The 17,885-nt window shown below is 47.5% G+C and overlaps 1 protein-coding gene across 4 annotated transcripts in view; it reads right to left on the bottom strand.

Moving 5' to 3' along the window:
• LOC135898850 (uncharacterized) overlaps window positions 1–15,569 on the bottom strand; it is a 30,377-nt gene extending 14,808 nt beyond the window's left edge. For 2 of the 4 annotated variants that reach the window (XM_065428012.2, XM_065428013.2), the window contains exons 1-4: window positions 15,087–15,223; window positions 13,280–13,409; window positions 2,864–3,093; window positions 283–315 (exon numbers count right to left, since the gene is read on the bottom strand). In XM_065428012.2, coding sequence (XP_065284084.2) covers window positions 283–315; window positions 2,864–3,093; window positions 13,280–13,409; window positions 15,087–15,135 — 442 coding nt within the window. In that variant the 5' untranslated portion in view covers window positions 15,136–15,223. Of the gene's footprint in view, window positions 1–282; window positions 316–2,863; window positions 3,094–13,279; window positions 13,410–15,086; window positions 15,321–15,451 lie in introns of those variants that run through there. The other 2 variants (XM_065428015.2, XM_065428014.2) reach the window with 2 other exon arrangements.
• Between the last annotated feature and the right edge of the window lie 2,316 nt (window positions 15,570–17,885).

Here is a 17,885-nt window from a genome sequence, read left to right as displayed (position 1 = left end):
ATCATCATCATCATCATCATCATCATCATCATCAAACGGATGAGCGAAGAAAGCCTCACGACCTTATTGCGCCCTTCGCTACTATACAATCGTATCTCCCCCGAACGTCGCATTGTATTTAGCTTTGTAGCAAAGGCTATTGGCACAGCTCAGTATAGAGCGCTTTATATTACGCGCTGTGCAAACCCAGACATAAACATATAGTATTAGCACCCAAGAAAGGGGCACGTACACGCGTTGTCGTGTGCGAATATGAAAGTGATTACCCTGGATGCTGCTTACCAGTGTGCGGCTCAGTCTGTCTTGGCACGGCCACTGCGGCGAGAAGGCGACATTTTGGAAACATGGAGACAGGACAGACGCCGACCATGCAGAGGTGAGAAAAAAAAAGAATCAAGAACTTCACGTTTGGACCCCCAAAGAGGAGCTTTGTTCACACCGAATGATCTATGCGCTCATACGACACAGCATAGCGACCTCGCAGGTTGGTACAAATAAACACTTCTTCATTCTGCCTTTAAACTTTTTTTTTCTCCCTCTTTCTCAGATACTCTCTTTTTCTAATATGCGAGCTCGGTGCACTGCGCGAAGCAAATCGATGCAGAAAGTGGTCCGCAGGAAGAAAAAAAAAATGCACAGGCCTTGGACTTTGATCCGCGATTCCATCCACATTAGTTCCTCGTACGGGGGACGCTGCTGCAGCACTCGGTGAAAAAGTTCCCACTGTACGACCGTGTGCCCGAGCACTGGCGTTCCCCACGATTGTAGAAATTGATGAAGGCATGAAATGCTCGTTTCTTGTGTCGCCGCCCAAGTTCCCATCCACGTCTTATCTACGTACGCATGTCAGCAATATCTTCATCTCGTTTACCCCGAGATACAGTCATCATTGGTTGCTCGCCTGGCACCATTTCAACGTTCCTTTTTTGAGCTGCCAAACCCCCGTGTGGACGCGTCACTCATAACGCACCTACAATATGATACGCACTCACAAAGCAATGGACAGCGCCATATGCGGCTAACGTAGAAATAGACGCCGTGAAGAACAACCACGGAGGCCGACTATCAATTGAAAGCTCTGCGTTATAGGCACACGCTTGCTCGTTGGGATAGCGCCCTGCACATAGTAAACATCGGAAGAGTTTCGACCTTGGCATCACTCACATGGCGTCAGTGTTAAGGACGATTCAATTTCCCTAACTGAAACGAGCGACGCATGTCTATGTCGATCCTTTTAGTTTAATTACGCCTCAGAGCTGGTTCTCGCCAACGATGCCGGCGTACAGTTCAGTTTCGCTTGCCTTACAAGCTCGCCTCAGCACTTTTCATGTACGCTGACTGTGACCTGGCGTTAAGCCTAGTGGCCGTAACCGCATATGCAAATTCTCGCGAATAACAAATGGGTCGCCGTTTCATTTTCGTTTCATTGTGCACAATGGTGGATACACACTAGCGGAGAAAGAGGTAACAAACACCTTATTTAACGCGCTAATAAAGGCTGCGTTAGGGAAACAACCACACACATGACAGCAGAATTTCATGAAGGATGTCTGTGGCGCATTGTTTCATGTATTCATGCGGTTTAGCACCCCAACGCAACGCTGACGGTATGAGGAATGCCGCAGGGGAGGGCTTGGTGTTAAATTTGACCCACTGAGGTTAAATTTAACGTGCACCCAACGCATGGTACACAAGAGCGTTTTCTGCATATTGCCCCCATTGCATGGAAGGCCACGGGCGTAGCCGGATATCGAACCTGCCACTTCGTGCTCAGCAGCATAATGTCATAGCCACCGCTTTACCGCGGCAAGTCTTGTGCCATTTCACATGCAGTTTGTATCCATGGGTCAGAAAGAACCCATAACGTTGTATACCTGTTCGCTATCGTCTAATTGATATTGTGGGAAATCCGATGTATCTGAGGCAACACTTTGTGCTTGACCTCCCTTTGGAGTGGCTCAGGCTGCTGCTTGCTTTATTGTCCTGCAGCAGCGCTTCAGCAATCGCCGCCATGGACCGTGCAAGGGAAACCACGCGGCTTGCACCAATCTTACCATGAGTGAGTAAAGCTAATCTGCGTTGCTTGTGGGCGCGACATCTCCTATCGGCGAATATTTGCGGTCCCTATCTCGACTCCCTTAGACTATATGCACACGCAGAGTCATAAAAGCCAACACGAACATCCGGTGTCTAAAACCAGGCGCAAATACGAAAACTGGAGCGAGTCATGCGAAGAAAGCTCCTGTGTATAAAACGTGTCTTCCCCTCGTTGCAGAAAAGCGGCTTAAATAAAGCCAGCTTCATGGTTCGTCAAGGTTTATAAAGCAGGCGTGCTTAAAAGAATTAGCGCATCGTCGACATATAGAAACCCTCAGAACAATATTGCCGTTCTACATACCGTTGCCCTTGTACGAGCTAAAGCCCCTTAGTGGAAGCGCGTCCAGCAACTTTGCTGCCGGAAAGGTAACAGAGGGGTTTAAATGATATTGCGCGACATAAAAAACGACACGGACGTGAAAGAAGACGACACACCAAGCGCAACACACCAAGCGCTTGGTGTGTCGTCTTCTTTCACGTCCGTGTCGTTTTTTTTTATGTCGCGCAATATCATTTAAGCAATTGATTACCAACTTGCCCAGAATGCTTGCTCTCAGTAACAGAGGGGCTTTAGTCCGAGCCCGGTCTCTCTTTGTGCTCGTTCTCTGGTTTCTTCCATGTAGCCGTAAGCTACCAATTTCTTCCGAACTTAAACACATATAGTAGTGCTAAACGAATATGTCCTATCAGTCCAAACAGATGGCGCGCTTCTATACTGTTCTTCCCTCTAAATCCGGCCGCGAATCGGGACGGGAAAGAGCCGCACCGTCGAGCAGGTACTCCATCCTGTAACGCGTGGGCGGTTCCTCGTTGTCGTGGCACACGTAGAACCCGACGTCAGCCACGCTCACGTTGGCCAGCGTGAGCGCGTGGTCGGCGGCCACCGCCACTCGGTCCAGCGCGGGGTCGTCGTGCGCGTCGGGCTGGAGGCGCTCGAAGTCGCCCTCCATCGGGCGCCGGAACCACTGGCGACCCGTGGGCGAGGCGCCTTCGTCGCTGCTCGCCGCGGTGAAAATAAATCACTCGCGACGCTGTCATTGCGTCGGGGCGACAGTTCGCGCGTCGCGCGGTTCGAGAATTATATACGTAAAATAATTAATTGTGCGGAAACCGTCGACGCGATGATCGTCAATGTAAGCGAATAATTTATTTATTTATTTATTTCAGAATACTGCAGGCCATTGCTTGGCCCAAGCAGGAATGAATTTACGTTGTTACATAACCAAGAGAATAAAATTTATACAATGTTAGCAGCACACATATATCAAAAGAATAAGCCAAAAGAATAAAATTGTACAATATTAGCAGCACACGGATACCAAAAGAATAAAACTATACAATATTAGCAGCACAAGGATACAAAACATACATATCAGGTAAGTAGACGATGTAACGCATCAGAAAAATTTTGTGAGGAAAAAACAGATGCCGGTAACGAATTCCAATCTTGTACTGTTCTAGGGAAAAAACTGTACTTAATGCTGTTCTAGAAAGCCGCTCGCTTTATTAAAGGGGTGATGCCCTCGAAAGCGTATTTGTTGCAGTGCGGACATTTATCCTTTCTCGTTTCATTTGCATAATTACGTAGAGAGCAGAGTCGTTAACCAGCACGTTTGTAGCGGTATAGCGTACGTGGCTACACGCACATAAATGCCGATTTGTCGCACCTGCGTACTGTGGTCTGTAGGGGCGCGAGCGCACGGCTTGGAAAAGCGTCTGCGTGCCACCATCCTCTCCCGCAGCCGTGCACACATCTGGTGAGTGCGTCGGGAGAAGCTCGGCAAACAGCACGTAAACCGACAGACGTCTAAAAAAAGCTCCCGCGCCAACAGCATGTGCGCCTCAAATCGGCACTTGCATCGGCGCCTGTGTATCCTCGGTGAAAGTCTGGCCACCACCGATTGCCTGGCACAAAAACAGGCGAGGAGGCCGCGATTAAAGCGATTCGCTTTAAGCAACCTTCTCTTTTTTTTTGCGCTGAAATTAGTATCTCGTTGCCTCAGGCCGACGTCATAGCGCTTCCTCTTTCCATGACGATGTTTCAGCAACATCGTTGCGCTCTACACGAGTGGCGTGCTGTGTTGCCGCACTGTTGCGCGCAACGCCAACCTGTGTGCGGAGCACTGAGCAGGGACAAGAGCGATAACGACTTGATTTTAATCAGTCCTAATTTATGGTACAAATGAGCGAAGATCATCATCATCATCATCATCATCATCATTATTATTATTATTATTATTATTATTATTATTATTATTATTATTATTATTATTATTATTATTATTATTATTATTATTATTCGGTTCGAAAACATGTATACACTTCAGACGAAAGGGAAAGAGGAAAGCATACGACACAAATGACCGAAACTCGGAAAACCGTAAATACTAGGGCTAATAAAAGGAAACTTTACTTATACGCAAATATTTTAACAGAAACAGTTCAAAGTAGGTTAACCGAGGCGCCCGACCTTTATCAATCGTATCATAACAAGCCAACAAAGAGACACCAAGGACAACATAGGGGAAATTACTTGTACTGACTAATTGAATTCAATAAATGATAAGAGTACCGCACACGTAATGCGAAGACATGGGATCGTTTCCCACCTGTGGCAAGTTGTTTTTTTCATCCACTTTTCTCGCCATTAATTTACCATTTCTTTATTTCAATTTTACGGTTTACGGTATTTACGGTTTTCCGAGTTTCGGTCACCTGTGTCGCATACTTTCCTCTTTCCTTTCTTTCCTTTTTGTCTGAAGTGCATATAAGTTTTCAAAGCAAATAATAATAATAATAATAATAATAATAATAATAATAATAATAATAATAATAATAATAATAATAATAATAATAGACTTCCCTTCGCCCATTTGTACCATCGACTCCGATCGATGAGGTTACACACGTGAGATTACACGCGCAGTATAGTCAGTAACGAATTCAGAATTACAAAAAACCTCCGCCCACCTGAAACGCATTGCGCCTGCCCTTTACCTCGGAAAGAGAGCCGAGTCAGCTGGAGTCCGCTCACAGCTTAATGGCGTTGCTCTGTTAATGCAAGCGCTGGGCTAATTGTTTCAAGTTGTTTCAAAAGCTACTTGTCTCCAGCTAAAATTTTAACTTTGGCTAATAGGGCTATCAGAATTAACCATACAACTTGTCCTAGATGATCAGATTTCATCATGAAGCCAGCGACACAAAGAGTGATCTCTTCGGAGAAAACAGTTGGTTTAAAGACGCAAAACGGTTCAAAGTCAGGTAAACAACAACAACAACAACAACAACAACAACAACAAATGTGCGGATCCCGCGCGCTGTGAGAATGTATGTTATGCGAAGCATTCTGCAGTTACCTCGCTGTCTGGCATCTTTGGGGGTTCTACACAAGGATACGGGGTGGGCCACCGTGTTCCTGTAAATTTAGTAGTCGTGGAAGTACGTTAGAAAGTTTCCTAGCCAGCGCTGGCAGGCAACCACTTTCGTAGGAAGCTATCCTCGGTCCCTGACACTGCAACTTCAATGCGTCTAAGAAAAGGGTTGTTGAAGTTTCTGCAGGGCACCAAGCTCAACGAGCGGCTCTAGCAAGGCAACTGTTTCATATACATAAGCACTCATCACTTCTATCATCATCATCATCAGCAGCAGCAGCAGCAGCAGCAGCAGCAGCAGCAGCAGCAGCAGCAGCAGCAGCAGCCACCCCAGTACTTTCACTCCCCTTCCCTCTTCCCCAGTGCAGAGTGGCAGACCAGAGCGCAATAGCTCAGGTGGACCTCTCTGTCTTTCCTGTCAATAAATTCTATTCTATATTCTAGTAGTCTTGTGTGTGGGTCGCGAGCGTATACGTGTGTGTATACATGGCAGCAGCACTGCGACAACCACGTTGTAGACGATCGTATGACGGCACTGTCATGATTTCTACGCCAGGCGTTCGACGCGAGCCAACTAAATTGCGATTGTTGGGTTCTACATAGGCAGTACACGGACAAGCCTCAGCTACACATGAATTGTTACGTCATCAGCGAGTAGCTGTTATACAATCGTTTGTACGTATGGCTATTTCATGCTGCGTACTTGAAAACGACGATCACGTTTGTACATCGGCGAAGAAACGGTAAAACTTGATTAACTTGCGCGATTATGAATTCTGCACAACGTCGCACAGACTCTACGTATTACATAAGGTGCTACGAGGAAAGTACTGGACAAAGTGGGTCAGTCCCGGAGGTAGTGCAGTCTAATACGACGCTCCAAAGCGCGAGCTGTCACAAATAAAGAAGTGGCATGGGGTGCCCGCGCCGAGTATTTCAAAGAGCTGGCTGGCTTTGGAACGAGATAAGCATGCGCGCGTGCTTGGAGGGACCCGGCTGCTGTGCTCGACGGCAGAGGTTCGATTCCCATGTCAGTCACACGAGTGGATCTTCTTTTTCTTAATGTGAGGCGAGACCGGAACTATACCTATATACCTACCGCAAAATACCAAGAATAAGGCAAAGAATACTTCGCGTCAATAAGCGAAGCTAACAGAAAAAAAGAACTCCGACGATACCTAAGCAGTTGTGATGACTTGTGAATGCGAAAGCATTAATGTCCAATTGAACGGTGCTGAGCGGTCCTTCGAGTTTTGCGCCGCGAGTAATGTATGCATAGTGGTACGTACTGCCAGAGCCAGCAAGCAGCAGCAACGGTGCCAACGCCTCATATGCCACCGACACGGGGCTGCCCATCGGGCGACGCGTCACGGCGATGCCCTCTCCCCTCACGCAACACCTGGCGCGCTAACGCGCTGCAGGGGAGGTATTCTGTAGGAGTCCACATAGTGGACTGGCGCATTTCATCTGCTGTTGAAGTTCTGATTCGGTGGGCTGGGCGGCGCGTGCGCAGCAACTGTAGCCATTCAGCACTTGAGCAGCAGACGAAATGTACGTGACCGCTATATGTGGGCTCTTTCAGAATACCTCCCCAAGTGTGCCCTTTCGCCCGCTTTGCTCCATCGAGGCGCAGCTCGTGACGTGGCGTTGCAGCCAATGGGAAATACACCGAGGCGCAGTCGTGACATGGCGTCGCAGCCAATGACATTTGAGAGTTTAGGTGCCGTTTCGCTGCTACAGAGGACAGACGCCAGCTTTATCGCTCGATGGGCCATTTGGTGTTTTTGCATCCAAATATAGATTTGCTTAAGGCACTATATATAGCTTACGGCCACCTGTGCTGCTTTTATTGGTACACCAACAAACTTTCCTTGGTAGAATACCGGGAGGAAGCCTTTCTGAGATGGCGGCACAACCGTGTCTTTGAACTAAGGAATGGACAGATGTAGTTCCCAGTAGTTCCATACTAAGGCTCCCAGGCATACCTACTGAATGAGGTCCTGTCTGAATACTTGCAGCTCAAGCTAGCTAGCGTTCTATGCGTAAAAAGTGGTTTGTGTGCAACCTCCACGACCTCTAACCGGTGCCCCCCTGTGTATATGTGACCCTCTTCAGTATGTAAAGCAATCCGCTCTGGTTTCCAGTGTCCTTATAAATTTTGTGTTCTTATACATACATGGTGTTATACCTCAATAGCTTAGCGTTTACTTGTGAAACACTGTTTTCTTTAATTCGACTTTCTGAACAACGAACTATATATATGTGTGTAATAAACCTTCCATACAGAATCCTCCAGCTGGCATAAGTATTGCTGTGAAGTTGGAATGTTCTACAAATGAATTTTATTGTTCAGTGCGACAAAAAGAGCCCATACATGAGATCGACACCTGCCTCACTTTCTTTGTGTCTAAACACATCAAGAATATGTGCCTACAGTAAACTATGCGCAAAATACTTCCGTTTTGTTGGCTAACTTGACTGGCAGAAATGCATGACCGGAAGTTTTCTGGGGTCATGAATGCACTCCTGCCACAGCGTGGACAAAAAAGGTCTATACGGAACCTCGCGGCGATGACGACTGCGACAGTTAGCCTGGTGTGTTTCCTTATGACTGCTATCGCAATAAATAACGCCCTATATAGTAGCAGGGGTAAAGAAAAAATATCAGAAACATAGGTTGGAGCGCATATGCACGGCAGCTTACTGACGTCCTTGAAAAGAAAACTATATACAGCTTGTTCTTTCTACCACGACCAAGATATTGGGCCGCACTGCAGCCCATATCATGTGATAACAAAAAAAACTGCGAAGAAACTGTACTACGGAACGACCGATGAAACTGAAAATTATAGGCGTAATGAAGGGCTTGTGGGTCAGAAGTTGGAGATCGGAAGTTCAAGGTGTAGAAAAAGGTTTATTTGCATTCCAATGCCTGCCTCAGCTCGGACACCAGGTGGCGCTCTCCGCGAGCTAAGAGCGCCAAGTAAGAAGAAAAATAAACATAAGCAGTACGGGCGTGTGCCCAGTTATGGGTCCTGCAGTACAGGTATCAGTTGTATTTTCTTTCGCGCTCTGCAACATTTTTACGTGAGTGCGTGCATTACAGCGTGCATATTTGCAGGTTAAGGGGCACTCGTAGTTGCAGGAAAGTCGAAGCACAACCATCTACATCATTACTGGAGCACCCTACATCTCCGAGCACCACGTCGAAAGGAATACAGCGGGAACATATAATCCTCATTGTCCCTGCGATACGAGGAAGAGGTCAACGGCACAGCAGACTCGCTAGAAAGAGTGGCACATCTCGCAATTGATGCACTTCGGCTCGTTTATTGGGCTGGCATGAAGCACCAATTCTTTTCGGCAATTAGTTAGCCGGCTCTCCGTGGCTGTTGGCTTGGCCTGCTTGCAGCGGTTGTACGCCTTCTTGAGCAAATTCTCATAGGAATCTTGGGAACCGTCTTGTCGTCGCACCTCGTGACGAAAGCTGTCAATTAAAGGGACACTAAAGGCAAACAGCAAGTCGACGTGGTCTGTTTGAATACCATTCCAGAAACCTCGTAACGCTTGTTTCTTGCCGAAAAGAGATTCAGTTTACGAGGAAATTGCATCTGAAGGGTCCGAATAGCTTTTTCGAAACTCAAATCTCCCGCCACCCGACCGGGAGAGTGGTGACGTTGCATACGCCATCACCGCTCTTCGCTGCCGTAGGTGAGTAAAACGGCGCCCGACAGACGGCGGCACCGAGCCACGACAGAGCGGTGGATTCGCCGCTGCAGCTTCTTTTCGGTCAAGTAGCGCACACCGTTCGAAGATCCCGCGACATCGCATGGAAGTTTAATTCTCTGCTACTTGCAGTTTGTACGAGTTCCGCGAGCCAGCAAAACCAGTGTAGCACTTCGCGTTAACTACTGAAACGCGAAAGCGTGGGCGGCGCGGAGTGGAGCGAAAACGAAACTATCGACCGCCCGCGTCGTTGTCGAGGGAAATTTCAATTAGTCCTTTTTTCTAAAAGTGAAACAGAATTGGACAAGTAGCATTTTATTTCGTCTTATAATACAATACAAGGATGTTTTGTGGAACGAGTGGTTGAGTGCTAGTGCACAGAATTTAACTGAGGAGTGCTTTCGTCATCGGGCAAGTACTTGAATGTCCCGGGTGAGTCTCTAACCATGTCTTGCATTTACCTCAATTTCACGATTATTAAGGCTCTGTTCGCGATAATATTGACGCCGTAGAAATTCTCGAGCACTAATCTATAGCTTTAGCTTGACTTAATACTTGCCTTTAGTGTCCCTTTAAACAGCGTTTGATAAACATGCAGACTTCTGAACACTATATAGTTCCGCAGCGACGGCGCGGGAGAGCCCTTGAGAGGAGTCGTCCTGCTGCCGGAATGCCACTTGCCAACATTTCAATGCTCATTCTGGTTCGGAACTTAAGTTGAATGCTGTCCTTGTGAATATTACAATGACGCCCGCACCCGGTCGTAACAATGATCAAACAGGAAGAGGGAAGAGTGGTCGACATAGAGCAAACGGCCTGGTGCAGCTGACATTCTATAGTTGAAAGTTAGAGGAAGAAGTGGAACTGGGGAGGTCATGTGTAATGAATAGAGCAGATTGAAGGTAACACAGTGGATCGACAGAGCGGATCGCTTCGCGATATTATAGGCCATTTGGGTAGGCGGAATCGGGTGGCACATCTATAGGACAAGGGTGACTGGAGATCGCTGCGACAGGCCTTCGTTTTGTAGTGATAATAAAGTGGACTGAATATGATGACCAACAGGCGCTCAAAGCAAAGCCTTGGTGCCACTACTCGTAATGTTGACTGCAAGTAATCGAAACAATGCAAAACACAGTCGCTTATAAAGCTTGGGTTGACTATGTATTGTGCGTGTGCGTGTGTGTAATGCGAGAACGTGCGTTTGCGTGACTACGAGCATGAGCGTGCACGTGAACGAGTGCGTGCGTCTGCGCTGTGAGAACCCACGTGCGCGTAACTGCAAGCGTGAGCGCGCACGCGTGCGTGCGTGCGCTTTTGCGCTGCCAGAACGTACGTTTGCGTGGCTGCAAGCACGAGAGCGTGAACGTGTACGCAGTGCGTCAACGCTGTGAGAACGTACGCGTGCGTGACTGCAGCCATGAGCGCGTGAGTGAGTGCGTATACGCAGTTGGATTGCGTTGCTCGCGCACAAACGGGCGTGCGTTAGCGCTCGTGCGCTGTGTACAAGCATGTGGTGTGCGCTCTCCCGAGCTACATAGTTCTTGTGGTGTTCGGCCGAGCTTGCATGGCAGCTGGCGTTAACGTGTCTGAGCGCGCGTGCGTGCGTGATCGTGCACGCGAGCGCGTGCACAGAATGTGTGCGTGTGGGTTTGTTCGGCACGCACAGCCGCGTTGCTGAAAACACGCGGTGCCCGCGGTCGAAGGGATCCCAAGAGTGAACGGCGGCGCCGATCGACATACGAAAACATTGGAGAACTGAACACCGTTGCAATTACTGGTATTTATTAAACCTATTTTCCGTATTCAGGCACCACCTTGGGACCTATATTCGATCCCGAGCACTCATGCTGAACGTGACTCTGTATGTCGAATTGGGCCAAATGCGGTGTGTGCGTGCGCAATCGAGGGTCTCGTGAGCTCTCGAGTTCTCGGCAATAAGCAGCCATCACATGCATCCCTACAGGCCCAAGCTAAATATTGAACAACTTTGGTCAGTGGATATGTCATTACCATCATCAACAGCAGCAGCAGCCTGTTTACGCCCAGTGCAGGGTAAAGGCCTCTCCCATACTTCTCCGACTACCCCGGTCATGTACTAATTGTGGCCATGTTGTCCCTGCAAAGTTCTTAATCTCATCCGCCCACCTAACTTTCTGCCACCCCCTGCTACGCTTCCCTTCCATTGGAATCCAGTCCGTAACGCTTAATTACCATCGGTTATCTTCCCTCCTCATTACATGTCCTGCCCATGCCCATTTCTTTTTCTTGATTTCAACTAAGATGTCATTAATTCGCGTTTGTTCCCTCACCCAATCTGCCTCTTATCCCTTAACGTTACACCTATCATTCTTCTTTCCATAGCTCGTTGCGTCGTCCTCAATTTAAGCAGAACCCCTTTCGTAAGCCTCCAGGTTTCTGCCCCGTACGTGAGTACTGGTAAGACACAGCTGTTATACACTTTTCTCTTGAGGGATAATGTCAACCTGCTGTTCATGATCTCAGAATACCTGCCAAACGCACCCCAGCCCATTCTTATTCTTCTGATTATTTCAGTCTCATGATCCAGATCCGCGGTCACTATACCTGCCCTAAGTAGATGTATTCCCTTACCACTTCCAGGCTTGCCGGACTGCTGGAAGTTTCAAAGAGACGGATCAATGAGGTAATGATCAGTGGGCGGGATTGTACACTCTTGCAACTTTCTTCGAAAGCAGCGCGAAACACAGCAGAAATGCATTCGACGTGCGGTCGACGTTCGTGCGATATTGGTAAAAAAGTATCACAGTTTCGCCGCAGAGTCCTTCAGCGATAGCGACATGTTAGAATATTACACGAAGGCTTGCTGTAGTGGCAGCATCAACTGAGGTAAACGTAAGCTAAGTAAATAAAAGTCGCAGTTTCGCCCGAAAGGCGAAGCATCGATTGCAATAGCAAATTAGTGGACAGCTATACGAAGTAAGCATAGTAGTTTTATCGGCCGTATAAACTTTTAAACATAGGCATACTATACTTGTGGAGGATTTTATTGTGGCTATGAAGGGAATGCTATAGGGGGCGGGGCTGCTGCACATGTGTTACCGCGCCAAGTAGTCCGGCAGCGTTTGACAGGGCTTTTGGTTGCTCGGAACAGCGCTGAATCGACGCAGCTTCCACGTGCGACGGTTTGGCGTTTCCCCGGACGCGGAAGGGAAGAGCCGCAAAATAAGTAAACCTTTACACTCAGTGGTGTGTTCTGTCTTATTTAACTGTTGCGGATAAGGTGTTCATGTTTTGTCTTCCCCAGCCTAAACTAACGTGGATTAAAACGCAGGACTCTTTTCAGAAGCGCTCTCACTTGTGGGCGCTTTGCCTCCGCAGCTTTCCCTTGATAGCCACAGCAAGTTGTCCGCGAGTATAACTAAATTAACAAGCATGGTGTCACGCGCGCACAAGCCAACATGAACACATCTCACTCGATGACCGCGGAAACTCGCTGTCAGAACACTGCAGCGAGGAAACGCGGCAGCTGCAGCGAGCGAATCGACCTTCGTGCAGGCGCTCGCATCAACGCGAACTACGCCCTTAGAACACAGCGCACCTCGGACTCTGTACCCGTCGCAGATGGCTTTCAAGATACAGCGGCCCGGCCGGGCGATGGAAACGGTGGCAGATATAAAATTATCAATATATTTAAGATTGGACCCGCATGCACAAGCCATCACAAGTGCGGCTCGCGATAGGCCATTGCTGAGGCCGTCGTATTAGTTATTAAGCCGATCATTGTGAGTATAGCGTATGGCCCGAACACTACTTAGGTTTTTGCAAATACACCTGTCCTGACTCTTGCGGTTTGCAAAGGCCATACTGTATTACGACTTACGCAGGCGTAACGGCCGCTCCTGACACGTAAATACTTGTTTACTCAGTGTATATTCAGTACATTCAGAATAGAGAATTTTATATTATGGTCTGCGAACGACTTCAGCCCCATTATGAGCTTGGAAGAGTTTATGCTTTTACAGGTGTGGCGCAGGCCGCTTGCGTTTAATCCCTAATGTAGAGTTCCCCAATGTCGAGAGGGGAGATACGATAACATAACCTACCAGAAACGGCAGGCCATCTCGGCACGGCCACCTTTGTCGACACTCTTGACGTGCACTTCAGGTTCAAGCAGCATTGTAGATGGGGGAACCAAGCGTTTCTCGCAGCTGCTGGCCACGACCGGTGTCGCCCCTGCGTGGGAAAATGGAATGTCGCGATTACTTCAACGATGATGAGACAGAAAAAATAATTGGATTAAGCTTCGCCTTTAAAGAGCCCCTCAAGACGCCATATAACAAATTTTCCTTACATGCTGGAAGTTGTTACGATCCCTCTTGGGAGCGTGCTACCTGAAGAATTTTTCAAATTGGTTCATTGTTAGCCGAGATAGACATATTTCAGTGCCAGGGAGCATGATTGCAGGAGGCGAGCGTCACCGCCAATAAGGACACTGTCTGCACTTGCCCCATCTAGCCTCCGCAATATTCCGCGGCGCGTAGCGATGTATACTTAGCGGACATGATCGTTAGCGCCCATTGTATGCACGACGCTTGTCAGCTCAACATGGCCATACCTGGTGATGGGCTCTTTAAGAGTGCAACGCGATAGCGTTTGAAGATCCCTGACTGCTTCTCACGCTTCCCGGCAACTGCAATTTATGTAACCGTAATATTTATCGCGAAACGCTGGCGGCGAACACTATGCACGAAGGCGAGCTTTCTGGTAGAAACGCGGCCTCTTGCGTGGGCCGATCCCGGAGGTATCGGACTGTAGGGGTGCCGGAGGTATTGCACATTGCAGCTTCCACCCCGAAGTCACAACAGCCGCGCAAAAAAAAGAAGAAATAGAATGACATAATTTTCACGTTTCTGTTATTGTTTCACATTTTTAATATATAAGACTCAGAATATTTAACATTAAAAGCATGCGCTGTCGGTGTTTTGTTTCATGACATTTGTTTGAGGGCTGTCATTCTCAAAATTCCGAGGAATAACTTTGTGAAGCATGCCAGACGAGGTATGAGGAACCTTAGTGACAGAATGGTGTGGCAATATAACCCGCATATACCGCATATGTAACAAAGCAAGGCGTGGCCGGCATTATGCATATACCTAAATATATACGGAAATTTTCGCTCACGGATAACTCCGCCGGCGCTGACACTATACATTTCTTGCGACACGGGACCCTTAACGCTGCCGCGTTAATAAACTTGCAGAAATGCACTTTTGTTTTTAAATGTATAGTTTTCTCGAGGTCGAGAGGCAGATTTATTCGCTCAATGTCCTGTCGCGGTCAGTGGGACTTCCTCCATTCGTCCGCGCCCATCGGCGTGTTCTATTCGGCTAGCTGGCATTGGTGTATGAAAGGTGCAGTAAAGGCTCTTTTGATTATTTGCACTATTGTGTTGTCGTTCCTTTGTCCCAATGCAACCAGTAAGCGCATTGGGCTAACGTCGTGGACAGCCGCAGACAAAATAATGCTAAGCGTAAAGAGATACAGAAACGGTAGATTAGACGGACGCGATTGGGAAGGACCCCGCTGTGGAACTACTGAGCATCAAGCTTTCTAAGAGCTAAGTTATAAAATAAAATCTGCCAATGACGAGTTCACCACAAATATATATATATATATATATATATATATATATATATATATATATATATATATATATATATGTGTGTGTCACAGCAAGTGAATGAGGGCACGCAAAACATAGCTTGCCCCTGTCGATGTCAGCAGTGCCAACGCATCGTTATGTATACAAGGAAAAGAAAACATTGATGAACAACAGCGGTTTTCTCAGGCTGGAAGACGACATTCCTATAGTGCCGAGATTAAACGGGCCAGGACTTGCTTGCAACTTACCAGAAGCAATGAGTAACGTTGACGCAAACATTAACACGCAGAGCTTCATAGCGCCGACATTGCCTCTCTTTGAAGACAAAGGCACTCGCCTCACAAACGTGCAAGCGATGTTCGAGAGTGCTTACCGCAGTGCTGGCCGCTGGTTGCTTGGCACGAGGCTCGAGGAAGTGTCGCGAGCTTCTCTCAGACTTCGTTTCGTCATTTACAAGTTAGATAACTCGAACAACCGTGCACTTCAGGAAACAAAAATGGCTCGTAATGAGCCCCAAATGTTTTTTATATCTGGTGAGTGAGTTGCGCTACCTGTAGATTAATGATAATAACAAAAATAATTGGGAATAAAGTAGATTTAAGGGTATACTTACTGTTCTGTTAGAACTTGACGTCAGAAATGTTCAATTACTACTCGTAAGTAGCGCACATATCTGTTTAATCTCAAAATTTTTTTTTGTCGTGGCGCTGGATTTTAAAGCAGTTAGTTCTGCAACTGGCATAGATTAATAGAACACTGTTTCTTCATGCTGTGCGTGTCCGCCCTTTGTGAGGCTGGCGCTCGTGTCGTCCTACGAAGGCGATATATGAAATGCGAACACCGCACGCGGTCGCACGAGGCCGTGGAAAATGGCGCGCAGATTTAACGAGGCCGATGTGGATTAGCAGGTAAAGGACCACTCAGTCCGGTACGTTTGGTGCCAACATTCCTACCATGCATGCTGTACTCTATACGTCGAAGCCAGTGTCCACATGGAAGGCTCGTCCTCAGCCACCTAAGGTTTCAGCGCAGGCGAACAGCATACCTGTATAGTGCATGTAAAAACGCCCTCCCCCCCATATAGAAACACGTAACACAATCATATGGCATTTGAATGGAGGTGACGTTTCGAAGCTGGGCTTAATTAGAGCACGCAGCAAGCACACTGCAACACTGCACGCTCTGAACCATATGTGCGCGTGGTTCAGTGTAGCATGCAGCGCATGGGCGCACCCTAATTACCATATCGCAGGCGGCGGAAGCGGATGTGCGCCGCGCTATGCTAAAAGACCGCAATTATATGCAGAAAACTTACCCTCAATCTGCTGCCCGATTGTCCTAGTTTTAAGCCAGCGGAGCGTATTGCGATTGCCCGTACTCGCGCATTAGGCGTGACGCATACACCGTGTTTGTTTTTTCTCTATTTTTTTTTTAAATTGACATTTAGGGCGGATAGCACTAGTCCGCCTTTTCAGAACAGTTAGCCTAAGAGGCAGACGATGACCATCAATGGTGGCAGCATAAATTTTGGTTCCATTTTCGCCCTACCGTGCACTCCCCATTTTCGTCCCACTCCCCATGAAACGTCGTGGCTTCGAGTACTTTAACTAACTTTGCCTTAATTAACTCCAAAGGTCGTGGTTAAAATGGGCATTTGAACTCTACTGGACGTCCACTGAACTACCGCTTCTGGATATCTTGGTCATCCGCAAGACGTCCGCAGATCGCCTAAGGGCGTACGGCGGACATCCGCTGTACTACCAGGCGCATACTAATTGGCAGTCCGAGTGTTTCGCGGATGTCTACAACGGATCTACAGATGCTCCACGGACGCAAGAATTCGTTTGTGTTTTCAATGCTAAACGTCCGTCAGACATCCATACGACAAACCATGGACCATTAAGGGATATCTGCGGGATGTTCGTTTTTATTTATAATCGACTGAATAGCGCAGTTGGTGTAAACAGCCTTCTCTAGAATATCTGCCGCAAAGATGACGCAGTATTGACATGTACCAATGAAAATACAACTTGCACCCATGGAACACAGATTACAAAAGCAAGCTATGTTTACATTGCATAGGCAATCGGTTTCACAGATTAATAATGAGACGGTCACACAAGCTTGGTAGCTTGCGATCACGCTGTATTTTAAAACCAGTCCAAAAACCTGCGTCCGTGGGTACCCGCATGCCCTCCACCAGAAGAAAAAAGAATCCCAAGGGCGGGTAGAATTCGATCGAATTTGGTCTATTTACTGGTTGATATTTCGCTGAGAAACGTTGATGTCTATATTGAACAAAACTAAATGTGGTCCACGTAGCTTGAATGAACTCGAGGCGGATTCTACGTTGGCATTTGCAAGCACAGAAATTCTCAGCAAGGGAGCAGGTCGTCACTAAAATTTGAACAAAGTCCGGCTCGCTACATATATTGGCAAAATGTCCAGCACGAATGACCTAAGGACGTCCGCAGGAGGATAAAAAGTGGATGTTAAAAATTAGTCCGATAATGATATCCATGGACTCCAGGACGACTGCTCTTGGACTTGGACGCCGGGATCTTATGCGGACGTCCGACGGAGTTTCAATGCCCATTGGGATGCATGCACGATTGCGGGCTGTAAGCACAGTGGAATATTGGTGACACGATTATGGTCTATTCGAAATATTGGGTGATGCGAACACGGTATAAATAATGTCCAGAATGCGTTATGTACAACTACGTTGCGGGAGGAAGCGAATACTTTGTCATGTGCAATGCTGGATGATACCAGATGAACATAAACCAGAAAATTCTTGGAAGATTCGTGCTAAGTGAAACAACCCGGGCGTGAACACGCTGTCTTCATCGAAGGCCGCAACGCACGCTCCACAGTGCTTTTGAAGGTCCCCGAGATGACCCGCGGAAAAGTAAGCGATATCAGTGGTATGCATGCTGTGCCCCGGCGATATCAATGAAGTTTTGTATCACGAACATTTCACCCGAAAGTAATGGACAGAAATAAAGGAAACTGTGTGTCCTTTACTTCAGAGGTCACTTTTGTGA

This window comes from Dermacentor albipictus, chromosome 3 (assembly GCF_038994185.2).
Source record: "Dermacentor albipictus isolate Rhodes 1998 colony chromosome 3, USDA_Dalb.pri_finalv2, whole genome shotgun sequence".
Classification (NCBI taxonomy): Eukaryota; Metazoa; Arthropoda; class Arachnida; order Ixodida; family Ixodidae; genus Dermacentor; species Dermacentor albipictus.
The sequence above is the reverse complement of the archived record's forward strand: the minus strand, read 5'-3'. Positions and strand labels throughout refer to the sequence as shown.